The sequence below is a fragment of the Populus alba genome, chromosome 5 (genome assembly GCF_005239225.2).
Source record: "Populus alba chromosome 5, ASM523922v2, whole genome shotgun sequence".
Classification (NCBI taxonomy): domain Eukaryota; kingdom Viridiplantae; phylum Streptophyta; class Magnoliopsida; order Malpighiales; family Salicaceae; genus Populus; species Populus alba.
In genome coordinates, this window is record NC_133288.1 from 20,765,269 (window position 1) to 20,779,986 (window position 14,718).

The 14,718-nt window shown below is 35.8% G+C and overlaps 3 protein-coding genes across 6 annotated transcripts; 2 read left to right on the forward strand and 1 right to left on the reverse strand.

Annotated features, from left to right (window-relative positions):
* Positions 1–1,417, forward strand: LOC118062281 (WAT1-related protein At4g08300). The gene is made up of 6 exons (XM_035076007.2): positions 1–203; positions 340–402; positions 518–634; positions 721–952; positions 1,036–1,183; positions 1,299–1,417. Exons 1-6 carry the CDS (start codon positions 1–3, stop codon positions 1,415–1,417), a joined length of 882 nt encoding a protein of 293 aa, XP_034931898.2.
* Positions 1,418–1,552: 135 nt separating this feature from the next.
* On the reverse strand, positions 1,553–5,201 carry LOC118062194 (CDT1-like protein a, chloroplastic). The gene is made up of 7 exons (XM_035075917.2): positions 4,457–5,201; positions 4,249–4,368; positions 3,923–4,160; positions 2,876–3,505; positions 2,451–2,652; positions 2,275–2,365; positions 1,553–2,102 (listed from the first exon to the last, which is right to left on the reverse strand). The coding sequence occupies exons 1-7, from the start codon at positions 5,059–5,061 to the stop codon at positions 2,045–2,047; spliced, it is 1,944 nt and encodes a 647-aa protein (XP_034931808.1). The 5' UTR covers positions 5,062–5,201; the 3' UTR covers positions 1,553–2,044.
* Positions 5,202–7,438: 2,237 nt separating this feature from the next.
* Positions 7,439–13,922, forward strand: LOC118062193 (autophagy-related protein 9). 4 transcript variants are annotated; one of them, XM_073409553.1, is made up of 12 exons: positions 7,439–7,934; positions 8,783–8,865; positions 9,370–10,017; positions 10,134–10,454; positions 10,531–10,753; positions 11,347–11,526; positions 11,637–11,843; positions 11,938–12,015; positions 12,108–12,178; positions 12,302–12,412; positions 12,723–13,360; positions 13,394–13,922. In XM_073409553.1, the coding sequence occupies exons 3-12, from the start codon at positions 9,443–9,445 to the stop codon at positions 13,621–13,623; spliced, it is 2,634 nt and encodes an 877-aa protein (XP_073265654.1). In that variant the 5' UTR covers positions 7,439–7,934; positions 8,783–8,865; positions 9,370–9,442; the 3' UTR covers positions 13,624–13,922. The 4 variants fall into 4 exon arrangements, with proteins under 4 accessions (XP_073265654.1, XP_034931804.1, XP_034931806.1 ...); XM_035075913.2 differs by having other exon boundaries at positions 7,440–7,934; positions 12,723–13,922; XM_035075914.2 differs by lacking the exon at positions 7,439–7,934 and adding an exon at positions 8,134–8,326 and having other exon boundaries at positions 12,723–13,922.
* Positions 13,923–14,718: the final 796 nt, after the last annotated feature.

Genomic DNA, 14,718 nt, shown 5'->3' on the forward strand with positions numbered 1-14,718 from the left:
ATGGCGATTTTAAATGCAGTCAGGATCATTTACTCCAGATTCATGCCACATCTTCTCATGATTTTGGCCCAAATTGGCTATTTATTTCTCTACACCATTGCAGAAGCTGTCTTCAATCATGGGATGAACCCTCGTGTCTTCGCTACATACCGATATATCGTAGGCAGCTTAGTGATGTTTCCTCTTGCATATTTTCTTGAAAGGTGCATCACACACATGCATACACCCACCAGATAAATTGCAAAGGTATTAGCTATACAGTGGATACCAGCTGGTTTATTGTATGAAATTATGCTACCGAACGCATTTTGCTTAAATATGATTTTCGTTTTCCTGCAGAAAAGCGAGGCCAAAGCTAACAATTGTGTTGTTTCTGGAGATATTTGTGCTTTCTCTTCTAGGGTATGAAGGGCAATCCTTATGCTTCAACACAAAGCAAAAACGAAACAAAAAAAATTTTTTTGTCTTTGTGAGAAAAGAAAAAGGACCTACAGTACTCTCTTTTGATGAAAGCCAGGGCCAGCTTAACAATTAACATGTACTTTGCAAGCTTGAAATACACTTCTCCTACTTTTGTTGCCTCAATGAACAATACCGTTCTCTCCATGACTTTCATAATTGCAATTATACTCAGGTGGGGACTTCAAAACCCGTATAACCGAAGACCAGAAATCATATCTATCCTGATTCTGACACGAAGAGTGCTTTCATTTCATGTAGGTTGGAGATTGTCGATTTAAGGAACCCTCGAGGAATAGCTAAAATTGTCGGAACGTTACTATCGTTGGCTGGGGTCTTGACCATCACTTTATACAAAGGACCTGAGGTGCAAAGCTTGCAGGGTGCACCAATCCATGTCAGAAGTAATCATGCTCAACAAAACTGGGTGAAGGGGTCTTTGCGTGGAGCTTCTGATCCAGCATTATATTCTGGTCCATCATATATGCTGCAAGTTCATCCATGAACAGCTTTACGGATTATTAAACTAGCTTGCAAGAAACCATGTTAAGTCAAGATATTAATCATCAATGGCAGGGAGTCATTAGTTGTGGCTTGACGGTCCTCATTCAATTATGGTGCAACAAAGAAAGAGAGGCAGTCTTTTTGACCATGTTTAGTCCTCTTGCAACTGTAATGGTGGCAATCCTGGCTTACTTTCTTTTTGGTGAAGAGTTGCAAGCAGGTAGGTAAAATTATATTTTATTTCACAATTATTAGATAAAAAAAAGAACGAGGTGAATATAATTTCATAGTTTGGAAACAGGGGACTGTCCCTAATTTATCTTTGGCTAAATCAGCATATCGAGAGGAGTTGTTATCATCGGACTTCACATGCTGCTGTGGGGAAAAGAAAATGAGCGAGATCGAAACAAGTCCCAAGAACCACCTCTTTCCACTTATGATGAGGAAAAGTTAAGCCAGTTAGCAGTGGAAAGTTCAGCAGAACACACTAGTCAAACAGGAAGTTGAGAAATAAATCGAGAATTGGGACTGATACAAACGAGTCCTACAATACTCAGATCATGATGCAGGAAACGAATGACATAGCAAATAAATCAAAGCTCGTTTGTTGAGCACTAATAATCATTTTCTACAGCAATTAGTTAACAAGTTTTTCGATATTTCCAAGTGAGTATCGATATCCCCAAACAACTAGTACAGTGAATGTTATTGCAAACTCTCTAATCCAATCTTAATCAGTAAACTTTTGCAGAATGTTATTACAATGGAGTTCTACAATCATTGCTGAAGTTGTCTCCATAGTAGTTTTGTTAAATAGATCAACTGCAAAAGGTATATTACACTTGCGGCTACTAGAAAGGAAAAAATTGCGGTTGCAAAAAAAGAGGATTTCATTATCTTGCAATTTGGTTAGCAAATTAATCATTCACAGACATCTAAACTACCTTAACTTTTATACAAACATCGGCTAGCATATCATAAATTAGGGCATTCAGGAATAGCCAACAGAAGTGGGAGAATTTGGACACAGTCCCTCATCATGTTTCTTGCTATGAATTCAAAAGACATCGAGTTCTCTTTCTCACTTGGCTTCTTCAAGACGCGCTCGTACAGTTTCTGGACTGTACATTTTGTTGATCCTGCAACATGAGATTAGATTGTGGCATTAACAGCTTGAAAAGCTTCAGTTTGAACAGCGTATTATCATGCTTATTTTCTATGAAAACCAATTATTGAGTTTCAATGTACTCTCAGTTACAATTGGAAAATTCTCAAAGCAAGGAGAAAGAATGAATTGTTTGCAAGGCTTACCGAAAGAGCGAATCCCCACTAGATGCCAATTTCTCAGAAATCCATTCAGGAACGAGTTCAAGCAACAAGTTTAGCTGCTCATCAACTTCTCCTGCATACAAAACACAAAATGAGTTAGCTTAATGTGGTGTTCTGAAATACATCTAATGGTTTTTGACAGGAAACTCCTTGCTTACTTCTATCAGCAATATCAGAGTGGCTTGCAATTATCTTGTGTGTGAGCTCCTCTTTTGTGAGAACTGATTGTCTCATTGACTGAAACAAGAAATGAATCTTGTTGAAGAGCTTAGGAAGGCAGGCGATCATTTGCTGCCGCTTCTTTGCTTGTGAGATTGCAGGATCTCGCTCTTCTTTAGCCTTCTGTTCTTTCTCTCGTATCTGCAGAAGCAACAATGATTACTACCAATCACAGCATTAAATGTCTCGTTTGAATTCAAAGCACAACTATTGAATCCAAGAAAACAGAAACCCTGGAGATTAATTTAAATATCAAAATAAAAATGTATGCAGTCAATCAAAGACAACAGCTAAGATGTATCAATAGCCTGTAATGTTCACAGACAGACAGGTGAAAATGATTGAGAATTCAGGATCAGCTTACCGATTGCAGAAGACTCTCAGGGAAAATTTTCAAGATATCATCATCATCTGATACACCCCCTGTCTCTCTTTGTTCATCCATAGCATGCTTGACTGGAGTTTCAAATATCAGTGACCTGCTGGGTGGACGCCTAACAAGCTTGTCTGGTGAATTAGAAGAACCATCATAATATGGGCTCATGCATCTTTTATGCTGATGCAATGCAGGTGTGGTAGATAACAAAGCAGCTGGAGTTAAAGCAAGTTTTGCAGGAGTTGATTGGTCACTGGCCATCTTTATGGGAGAATCATCTCCATCATTCATGGCATCTTTCACTTTGCTTGGTGTTGCAGATAAACAATCTTGGTCGCAGGTAGGTGTGGAAGACACTTTGGCTGGTGATGGAGCAGAATAACTAGCTCTCTTATTGGAAGAGATTTTGCTGGGGCATGGCTCTAAAGCCGAGGAAACTGATCTTTGGAGGCTGTTTTCTGCTTCAATTTTTGAACCTTTTAGGGAGAAGCGCCTCTGGAAACTTCGGGATAAAAGTGATGCCATTGCTGGTTTCTCTTCTTCGATTGCTGGGGTTCCTGCCAGCAATGGCGAGCGATTGAATGGCTCTGGGAGCATTTCCTCTGGAATATCATCACCCTGAAGCCATGGAAAAGCACTGTTAACACATCAATCAGAATTTATAAACAGAAGTACATTGAATCAAGTAAGACAGCAACCAACTAACTCAGTTTCATACAACTCAAAGCAACTCTTAGCTAGGGGCAAATCATAAAGGCTGTCAGTAATATTCTAATCAGTGGCTTCCTCAGTACATTCAATCACATTATATTACAAGAATATGACAAGCTGATCAAAAGCCACTTCCCAAAATGCAAATCACACATCACAAAAACATCATCAAAATCACAGTGTAATGGATGTCAATTAAAAAAAACAAAAACAAAGAGCGAAAGAGAGAAGCACATTCATCTTAAACTTGAACCGAGTTATACATTCATAACATGAATTTTAAGCACAAACAACATAAACAAAGGCACAAAAAACAGAAAAAACCTGAGGATGGTCTCTATAAAAATCCACAAGTCTTGAGCGGAAGACCTTCCTTAAATATATTTTCTCACTTTCAGTTTTCGACTTGCCATTATCACATTGAATTGCATCAGCATTTACAGTAACTTGAAGATCCGGCTTCATACAGCTGGTTTGCTCATCAAACTTGAGCACCCTCTTTATCTCAATTGCCTCTGGCATAATATACTTCAATTGCGCCAAATGTTTATGCGTAAACCTCCTAAAAAATAACAATTACAATTAAAATATACAATTACAAAATGAAAAAATAAAAAAAAAAAAAAAGACAGTACAGTAATCAGTAGTACCTGTCTGTTAAAGACTCAATTTTTGGGGAAATGTTAGAGAAAGTAGACATCGAGCCCTTCATACGCAACAACCGGATCGAGCTATCCAAGTTATCAAAAAACTCACCCAGCATTTCATACCTTAACAAGTTTTAAACAAAAAGAAAACATTTAGCAGAAATCACTACAAATTTGAAAAGAAATTCAAAAAACGACCCAAAAAACTTACTTATCGGGGATTTTATTGTGCCCATCACGAGACTGATTCTTTCTGGGCTTGGGTTGTTTACTTGTGGTGGTATCGGTGGTGGAATCCTCAGGCCAAGACGCGATCTGTCTTCGAGCGGACTTGGTTTGATTGGTTCCATGGTCTTGAGAGGCGATGTGACGGACTTCTTTTAAGGAGAGGGCGAGACGGCGGTTGCGGAGGCGGGAAGGGAGTTGGGATTGCTGTGTTGGGGTTTGAGTGGCGATTGTTGAGTTTGAAGGCTTAGATTTTGGGGTTAAAGATGATGATTCAGAATCTAGTTTAGGTTTCTTGGATTTTGAAGAAGGGTTTGGCGAGTATAGAAGGGAGTTCATTGCTGCCGTGCTTCTTCTTGTTGATTTTGAGTGTGAAGAGAGATTTGCAGACTTAGGAGAGGAGGAGGACGATGGGGAAGGTGGAGGGCAGGCTAGTAGTATTAGGGGTTTTTCTTGGCGGGAATTGCTGAGGTGGAGCTTTGCCACGTGATACTTCCCGCCAAGCTGGTCCGTTGCCTCCCGCGGTTTTTCTTTCTTGACCCCTCTGTCTACTACATGTCGTTTGGCTAGATGGTGGAAACGACGAATCATTTAAACTGGGGACGAGGAAAAGACGAAAGGGCCATTCACTTGGACGGTCGTGCATGTGACACGTCCTCGTGCTTAAAAAGTAAAGTTGCACGTGTAATTTTGCTCGTTCATCCCAAGTCACATTCGGATAATTTAGATAAAAAAAAAGTCATAATAGAGAATTTCTTGAATTATTTAAAATTATTTTATATTTCCTGTCTTGAACTAATTTTTTTTCCTCTTCAGTTTTTTATTTATTAAGATTATATTGCGGATACTTTGAATTTTTTACCCGTTACCTTGTTAATCGGTTACCCAGTTTCCCCCCTAAATTATATATATATATATATATATATATATGTTGATTTTAATTTGATTTTTGTAACGTAGTTTAGAAAAAACTATGGGTGATCGATAAGTCAAGACTTTGAGTGATTCAGTTAGCCTTCTCATCCTTTGTTGAATATTTTTCTTAAATAATTTGTCTATAATTTCTTAAATAAATCAAAATATTAATCTAAATAAACTACAAAACCTAAAAATAAAGGAAAGCAAATAATTCTTTTTCTAAATAAAAAAAGAATTAGAAAAACAATTTTTAAATCCTCCTGTATTAAATTCTCTCAATGAAGACAGATTAATTACATATTTACGAGTATATTAAATGTTAATTTTTAAAGTATGTATCAATTTGAAATGTATTAAATTATTTTTTTTATTTTTTAAAATTTATTTTTATTATTAACACATCAAAACAATTTACAAATAAAAAAATAATTAAATTTTTCAAAATATATTCTAACCGTAATCTTAAACACGAAGATATCGCAGTTGTGGCACGTTACTCCTCCCGGAATATGCTCTATCCTTGCTAGTGATGCCGCTGAAGTTGCTTGCTTTTTGGAGGATCCAGCTTATGTTTCGTTTTTTACCGTGTGCACCAGAACAAAGTTAAAGAAGAGACTATAGGGCTGCACCCCTGCGTCCCTCCATGCACGGCTAGTTAAAGAAGAGACTATAGGGCTGCACCCCTGAGTCCCTCCATGCACGGCTGCCGGTGAACTATTATTAGGACTCAGCAGGCGGATGAACCTGCGAAATTGAGACGTCTTTGGCTTTGGCAAGTGAAATCAAACTTTGAATGCGTGACTTCTTCGAACATCTTGTGAGGTGGTAAATGTGGCGGCAGCCACTCACGCCAGTAACTCAGCATAACTCGTTCTCTTTTCAAACTCAGCTAAAATCACCCTGGACTCGTGGACCGGGAATCGAAGATCGTCACGACTGGGCTCTCCCTTTGATTGATCAATTAAAACAACAAAAACACGTTGGTCTTTGACGTTTTCTTTTACGTGTCACCTTTTTTCTCCTTTTCCCTTGATCCTTTAAGAAATTAATTTTTATCACGTTTCAGTCTCTTTGTACAGGAGAAGAAGTGATAAGTTTGTCTATATTTTGACTACTAAAAAGTTTAATATTTTTTTTACTCAAATTATTAGAATTCTATGATTTTTTTTTAATTCTCGTTATTTTTTTTAATAAACCATGCTGTAATAAAAAAAAAAAACTTATCATTATAAAAAATAAATTACATGAATAAGAGTAATTTTAATTACAAAATATTTTTTTTTATACATACCTATTTTAATCATCATGTAATTACAAAAATAAATTTCATAAAGTATTGTCCAACAATGCGAGAACTATAACTTGTAATAATAATAAATTTCGGCTTGTAATAACAATAAAGTTTTTTATAAGTATATTTATTATTTATAATTGAATAGCTTTTATATAAATATGTGAAATTATAAAAAAAAAATGTTAAAACTCAGTATATTTTTTTAATTTAAATATACATTTGCAAAAACAAAATATATCTATCTTGTCATCAAATCCACACTAATTTGATCCAACTTTAAAATTTTGTTTTGTTTTTGGTTTTATTTTCATTCGCATTTTAATTAAATTAAAGTATTAAATGATTTAAATTTAATTTAACACTTATTTAAAAATAATAAAGAGAAACTAAGAATATACAGACAACTTCTTTTTACTTAATTATATTTATTCGTGAAGCCGTATTTTTCTCTAAATTATAATTGTAATATATAATATAGTAAAAGAAAAGTGTCTGTCTTTTGGATTTTAATGTGGACCACTAAGGCAGTTAAAAACTATTTTTTTTTTTAAAAAATAATTTTTTTATTTAAAATAATTTTTTATATTGTTTGATATATTAATATTACAAATAAATTTAAAAAATAAAAAAATATTATTTTAATTTTTTTTAAAAAATACTACCGCTGCGCAACCAAACAACCTCTAAATCCAATGTCCAAATAAATAATTGATGAAACCTGGTCACCAAGAAATTGGAACTAACTAATTACCCAGTCCATGAAGTAAAGGCGGAAGTACCAGTTGTTGCTTTCTTGTAAAGTTGTGTCTCCTCCTCTCCTCCACCTCCTCCTGCTCAATCCACCACGGAGGAGGCTTTTTTACCTTCACTGCCACTGCGTTTTTAACATCCATCTCAAGTAATAACAAAAGCAGAGATAGAGACAGAGACAGAGACAGAGACAGAAGAAGCCCAAAAAGCTTTCTAAATTACCCTTTCACATTACCATTTCTCAATAACAATTTAAAATTAAAATATAAAAAATTCCCAATTGAATTTCAATTCCCTCAAGAAAGAACCACGCAACCCAAACAAGCAATCTCCCTCCCTCCCTCTCCCTCTCCCTTTTCCTGTTTTCTTCTGTCTTTCAATTCTTTTTGACAAAACAAAATATTTCAGTGCAGTTTCTTATTGTAGACCTTACTGAATCCTCACCCTTTTCTTGATTTTTTCCACCCTTCGGTCATATCATTATTCTTTTCTGGGTTTCCAGGTAATTTCGTGTTTTGTCTTATCTCGATTCGAATCAATTTTTTTTGTCCTTTAACGTGATAATGATATCGTACAACATGAATTTTAGTTGTTTTTTTTCAGTTAATGATGTGAATGTTTTGTTTGATTTGCTAATCAATATGGACATTGGACAGCTGGGATTAAGCTGCAGTAATTTAATCCAGATTTAGCAATTTGTTTTTTTTTTACTCAATATAGTGATTATATGATCAGATAAAGATTGCCCATCTCCATTTTTCGTGAATTTTTATCCGATTAATTTTGGTTTTTCCTTTCTGGGTTTTGCTCTAAGTGGTATTTATTTTCAGTTTAAAAGTTTGTGACTTTTTGTTTGCATATTGAATTGGAGGGTTCCATTAGAGATTTTAAGTGGTTAGTGATTTCACTATTCTTTTTTCTCTTGCTAAATTTGATTTTCTTGGTCGTAGCTTTTATTGTTATTAATTAATTAACTAAAGGGAACAGCGGGGATAGCAAAGATAGTGCACTTGAATTAAGTAGTTGTAGAAGCAAAGCAATGCCTCCAGAGAGATCATGTATTTCTGGCATTTGTTAAAGAGTGAAAAATCCCTTTTGCAGCTTTTATATATGGTACAAAAGGAGATGAAACTAGACCATGTCTTGGGAAATAAAGGGAGTTGATCTTGGTTTTTACTTGCTCTTAGTAGATGCCTTGATTAGTTTTGAACTCCTTATTAAACTCCCTCTCTTTCACTGGATTAGTGGCCTTCCATATTGTTTTTATCTATAAAATTCACATTTTTGTATGCATTTACGTGTGTTTTCATTAGCAGACTGATCAAGATCATTTTGGTGCTGCTTTTACAGGCAGCAGTGAAGCCCTTGTTTGTATTGTAGAACTGGGTGAAAATTGATTGCCTTGTAGGGCTTGAGTTTTGGCAGATGAACAGGTAGTTACTTGATCAAAACGCTATGAACTATGTGGGACTATTTGATAATGTTTTATTACCCATTAATTAAAAATGTTTGTTTCAGTGGGTCTTAATAGATTTAGGATACTGAAGATGTAAGAATACTTTCAGAATGATTGTATAATTTCATTATGTTTCAACAACACATTCTTTGTTGTGCTCATCTTCATTCTGATTAATATGGTGCATTGGTAATATTGGTGGAAAATTTCTTCCATCACCCCTGCCCCTTCTTTTCCTCCCAGAAGATTTTTTTTTCTTTGTTTTCTCAGTGACATTTGACGAATGAGAAGTGGAAGATATGTGGTTGTGTAAATGCATTTTTTAGTTGAGTGTAGTAGAAGCGGCATGGTTTGTGATGCAACTTCTCTAGTTTCTCAAGTTTTGAATATTAGCTGATTACTGAGGAAACAGAGGATGTTTTAAAGTAGCTATATAAGGCATGTCTAGTCTGATCCTTTTTTTTTTTCCTTTCATTTCCAGAGCTTTGCCTTAACCATTAATGCAGTTTGGGGAATGGACTGGCTCTTTTTGCCTACTGTAAGTGCTTGTGAATATGATGTTCAGTGGACAAAATTTTAATGCTCTGAGCATATTTAAGTGGAAATGGCGTGGTGAATCATCTTTGTCAAACCGCTTGCTTGACGATGTTCCACCAGAGATTGAATTGTCTGACTATAGAAGGGTGCCAAGTCCTGGTTGCGAGAGCCCTTCAGGGCTTCTTAATGGCGAGAGCTTGAATGTGGAACCAATTGCTGATTTGGACCTGTTCTTTGAAAGATTATACAATTACTATTGCGAGAAAGGGCTTTGGTGTAGTATTATAAAGTGGATAGTTGAGCTTTTTAGCATGGGTTTCACCATCGGTTTCTCAGGATTTTTTTTATTATATGTTGATTGGAATGGTCTTCGTAATGCTAAGTGTGGGATGGATGCAGTTGAATCTGGAATCAAGCCTTGTGATCTTGCTAAAGAAGCTCTCCATCTGCACCCATTAACCCCTCTAACGCTTTCAAAAGCTATCATTGTTGGATATTTGGGGTTATTTTCTATATACTGGATCTTCTGTTTCTTGAGGTTTTTCGCTCAATTGAGGGACATTCTTGGTATCCGGCACTTCTATTATAACAGGTGGCTGATCTAATCTGTGAAAATTTTTGTTGGAAGTTTACTTCAGTACAGATGTTTTCTTTTTTATTAACTTTTCATTGTATTTCAATAATAGAAAAAATATTATCTTTTTGCAGTCTCCATGTCACGGACAATGAAATTCAAACCATGTCATGGGCTACAGTTCTTGAACAGGTTGTTCAGTTGCAACATTCACAACAACTGTGTGTGGTTAAGGACCTTACTGCTCATGACATCATGATGCGATTGATGCGGAAAGAGAACTACTTGATTGGAATGCTCAACAAAGGAGTGCTTGCTTTTCCAATCTCCCTGTGGATTCCAGGTGTTGGCCCAACTGTCAGGACAGGTTCAAATGGAATGCAGCATCGCCTAATACTCACAAAGCCCCTTGAGTGGACCTTAAATTGGTGCATATTACAGAGCATGTTTGATCGGTATGTTTAATTTCACGTGACTTCCTGTTTAAATGTTGATTATTTAGCATATTCTCATTAGAATGTACTTCTGCAGGAACTTTTGTGTTAGGAGGGATTTCATTTATAATCCTAATGCATTAAAGAAAAGACTTATGGTAGTTGGGCTTGCAATGCTTGTCCTTGCACCATTTCTTGTTATATTCATGCTGGTGTATCTCTTCCTAAGGCATGCTGAACAATTTTATAATCATCCAAGCACAGCATCATCTCGAAGATGGTCAAATTTGTCACGGTGGATTTTTAGAGAATTCAACGAGGTACAAACTATCTCTCTCTCTCTTGACATTATGTTCGAACAAAACTTTTCATAATCAATCTGCTTGCTTCTGAAATGTTGGCAAGGATATCTGTCGAGTGCAAATTTCTGAATGTGTTCTAGTTATTTTTCAAATCTTGCGTCTTATATTTTTATTAAACTAGCAAAACCTCTTGATAAGATGAACATATTTTGGTGGTTTTGTAATATTGCTTCTAGTCAGAAGAGGATGTGTTTTTTTCTGATAACACATTTTTCTCATGAGTATGAAACAGTGCTTGATTTATTTGATGGCATTGTAATGAACAGAAGCAAGATATTGTTGGGTTTTGTTAATTATTGGATGAACGAGGGCTATGCCTGTTTAAATCTATTAATTTGTTTCTGGCATGTTAGATTGCTAGATTTATTTTGTTACAAGAAAACTTTCTTCTATTTGTCATTTTCATGCACGAGATGAGAGTCCATTTCCATAATGTAGCTTTATTTCAATAAAAGAATGAGGGTACTAGCAATTTTTGAAATCATTTCTCAGATATGAATCCACCTCCCTGAACACTTCTATAATTAAGATGGCATGTATTTATGTTGCAGGCTGACCATTTGTTCAAGCATCGGATCAGTAGCAGTGCGATGCATGCTTCAGATTATTTAAAGCAGTTCCCTTCACCTATTATTTCAATAATCGCAAAGTTCATCTCTTTTGTCTCTGGAGGCTTTGCTGCTATCCTGATCATCATTGCATTTCTGGAGGAATCTTTGCTAGAGGGCCATGTAATATACTCGCACTTATACTATCTTAAAAAGATACTAAATAATACAAAATTGGCAGTCATAATTGATGATAATGTGTATGTTTCATGATAGTCTTTTAAATTCTGCAGATATTCGGGCGCAACTTGCTTTGGTATGCTGCTGTTTTTGGAACTATAACAGCTATCAGCCGGGCTGCTGTTACAGAAGAGCTCCAGGTCCTTGATCAAGAAGGGGCAATGTCTATGGTGGTCCAGCACACACATTATATGCCAAAGAAATGGCGGGGCAGAGAAAATACTGAGAGGGTCCGTATGGAGTTTGAAACCTTATTTCAGGTAATGCAGATGAAATTCATGCATTTATATGAAATGAGACCTCCCTAATGATGCAGTGTTGATCCATTTTAACTGTTTTATGGTTTTTATGCAGTATACTGGAATGATGTTACTTGAGGAGATGGCTTCTATTTTCCTCACTCCATTCTTGCTTTTATTTGTTGTCCCAAAGGTATCCATTTCATCTCCTGATAGACTGTTTATCTAGTTATAGCTGACATATAGTTGGCTAATTTCAAGCTGGTTTGTTGTGATTTTTTGCAGCGCGTGGATGACATCTTACAGTTCATTGCAGATTTCACAGTGGATGTTGAAGGTGTTGGCCATGTTTGCAGGTGAGTCACATGTTCTTATATTAAAAATTCTGAAACCTTAAGGAATTAGATACGAAACCATATTTTAGCTTTGTTTCTTAACATTGACGGTATTCAATCCTTGACTTTATTGACCTGTCACAGTTTTAGTGCTTTTGATTTTCAAAACCATGGAAATAGCAATTATGGCTCACCCTACAATGCACCTCGCTCCCAGAGGAGTTGTCAGGGGAAGATGGAGAAATCATTTTTGAGGTATGATTTTAGCATTTTAATTGTCGATTCTTTCTTCAATTTGATAAGCTTTTTGAAACCTTGTGTTACTGTCCTTGTGCTTGCTTTACACGCACAACAAAATTCTCAGGATGAGATGCTGTTGTATTTGTTCCTTAAAGGGAACTAGTCATTCTGGGCATGTTAATCACTATTTTGTAAATTTGCCACTGTTATGTCCTCTCTTGGAAATTGAAATAAACCCTTGTAAGCCTTGCAAGGTGCCTGCTGGTAGTTTTGTTTTAATTGTTCCCTGTGTTTGCTCCTCATCTTGCATCGTTGTATTTTGCAGTTTTCAGAGTAGCTATGCTTCATGGGAACCCAACATTCAGGGAAAGCAGTTTCTATTAAATCTTAGAACTTTTAGGGACCAAAATTTGCAAGGACAGGGAGCTAGACACACGCACTCTTCTCCTAGAATGTGGCGAGGGAGCCCCGGTTTCAGAGGCCCCGGTGATAGAAACATTCCTTTTTCAAGGGAAATGCCATTTAATACTCCCGGTTTTCAGCTGGGTTCTTTGTGGCTACTTGATATAGATCATAGGAATCATCCTTATCTTCTTGATTGGTATTATACTTCTCGACCTCATAGTTCAACTAACAACACGAAAGATGCCACAGCAGTACCATTTGAAGCAGCTGAGCAACAGCATTCCAGGGATTATTGGACGCCATCCAACTTGGAACAAAATGAAGCAAGATATGATGAAGAGTTCTGGGGTCACAATTACCAGGACCGTTCAGAGTCTCATTTGGGTGCTTCTACGTCTGCCCCGTTCTTCCAGGAAAGTGTGCTTCAACATCATGACTCCAGCAACCTTGCACATTCTACTAGGAGCCATTGGTGGGCAAGAAGTGGCCCATTTGGTGCGCAGCCCCAAGCAAGTTTTCTCGAGCCTCCTGATTTCCACCAAGCAAGTTTTCTCGAGCCTCCGGATTTCCACCAAGCGAGTTTTCTCGAGCCTCCTGATTTCAACCGCTATGCTTCTGAAAATCACTACGATAATTTATCGGAAAAAAGCTTAGAGGACCATGAGCAACACTTGGACTGGAGAAGCACGAACAGGTTGGCCCGGACCACTTATTTGGATGATGACATTGAAGCGGGAAGGAGTGTGAGTCTTCTTTTTGATGACATTTATAGCAGACCACCTGACACACCCCCTGCATTTCGAGAGCCCCCTAGCTTTTGAGAGTCCATTACCTCTTCAGCAGTTTGAGGGGTTCTTGTTTTTAGATTTGCGGAATGCATATGGGTTTCCGAAGATGGACTGTAATTTCTTCTGTGTGTAAAGAGGAAACCATGTATTCTTTGTTGTACATAAGATTCATCACGAGGTTAGATTCTCAAGTAGGCCTCGTCCCAATTTGGAAGGTAACAGACTCCTATGTCACTGCAAGCCTCCTGAAACTGTAAAAACAAATGCAATCCATTGATACATTCCAAATCCCATTCTAATCAACTAGTCAATTTCTTTGCAGTTGCATATAAGATTCGTTTCTTCAATTTGACAAGTTTTTTTGAAATATTTAAAAAATATATATAAATGATGTTGTTTTAAATATTTTTTTTTTAATTTTGAAATAATATTGTTTAGGGATGGTTTTATAATCAATTTGAATTAACTCATTTAACCCCTGATTCTACTTTAATACCTCAGATCGAAACAGTTCTTCAACACGACACAAAGAATCCTTCTTTTCTTTTCATGAATTTTTATTTTAAAATTAGCATAGTAAGTTGTAATAGCATAATTAAAATAATAATTGGTAAAATAATATAATTTGTACATGTGAGTGATTGAGAAAGAAACATGATATTTATAGCTTATTTTAAAAAAATATTAAATAGAAGAGAGAGGAGAAATAATTTTTTTTTAAAAAGACATATTAAAGTTACAATTGAAACATGTTATTGAAAAGATTTCAAAAAAATAAATCTAACAATACTAATAAAATCACTAAGTAGTGACTCAACTGTATTTGTTATTATCGTTACTTTGATGATAAATATAGCTCACTCAGGATATTATTAGTGATATTTATATTTATTTTTGTTGAGTTCATCTTATTTAATTTTTTTTTGGTAATATTGATGGTGTTGTAATTAAAATTTAGATATATCTTGGAGTTTTTTTTTTCTCCTCTCCTTTTTATTTAATAATTTTTTCTCTCTCTGTTTAATATATATTTTTTCTGAATATCACGAATAGAATAAACTATAAATATTATATTTTTCAATTATAATATATAAAAACTATATTATTTCACCTGTTATTCTTTCTGTA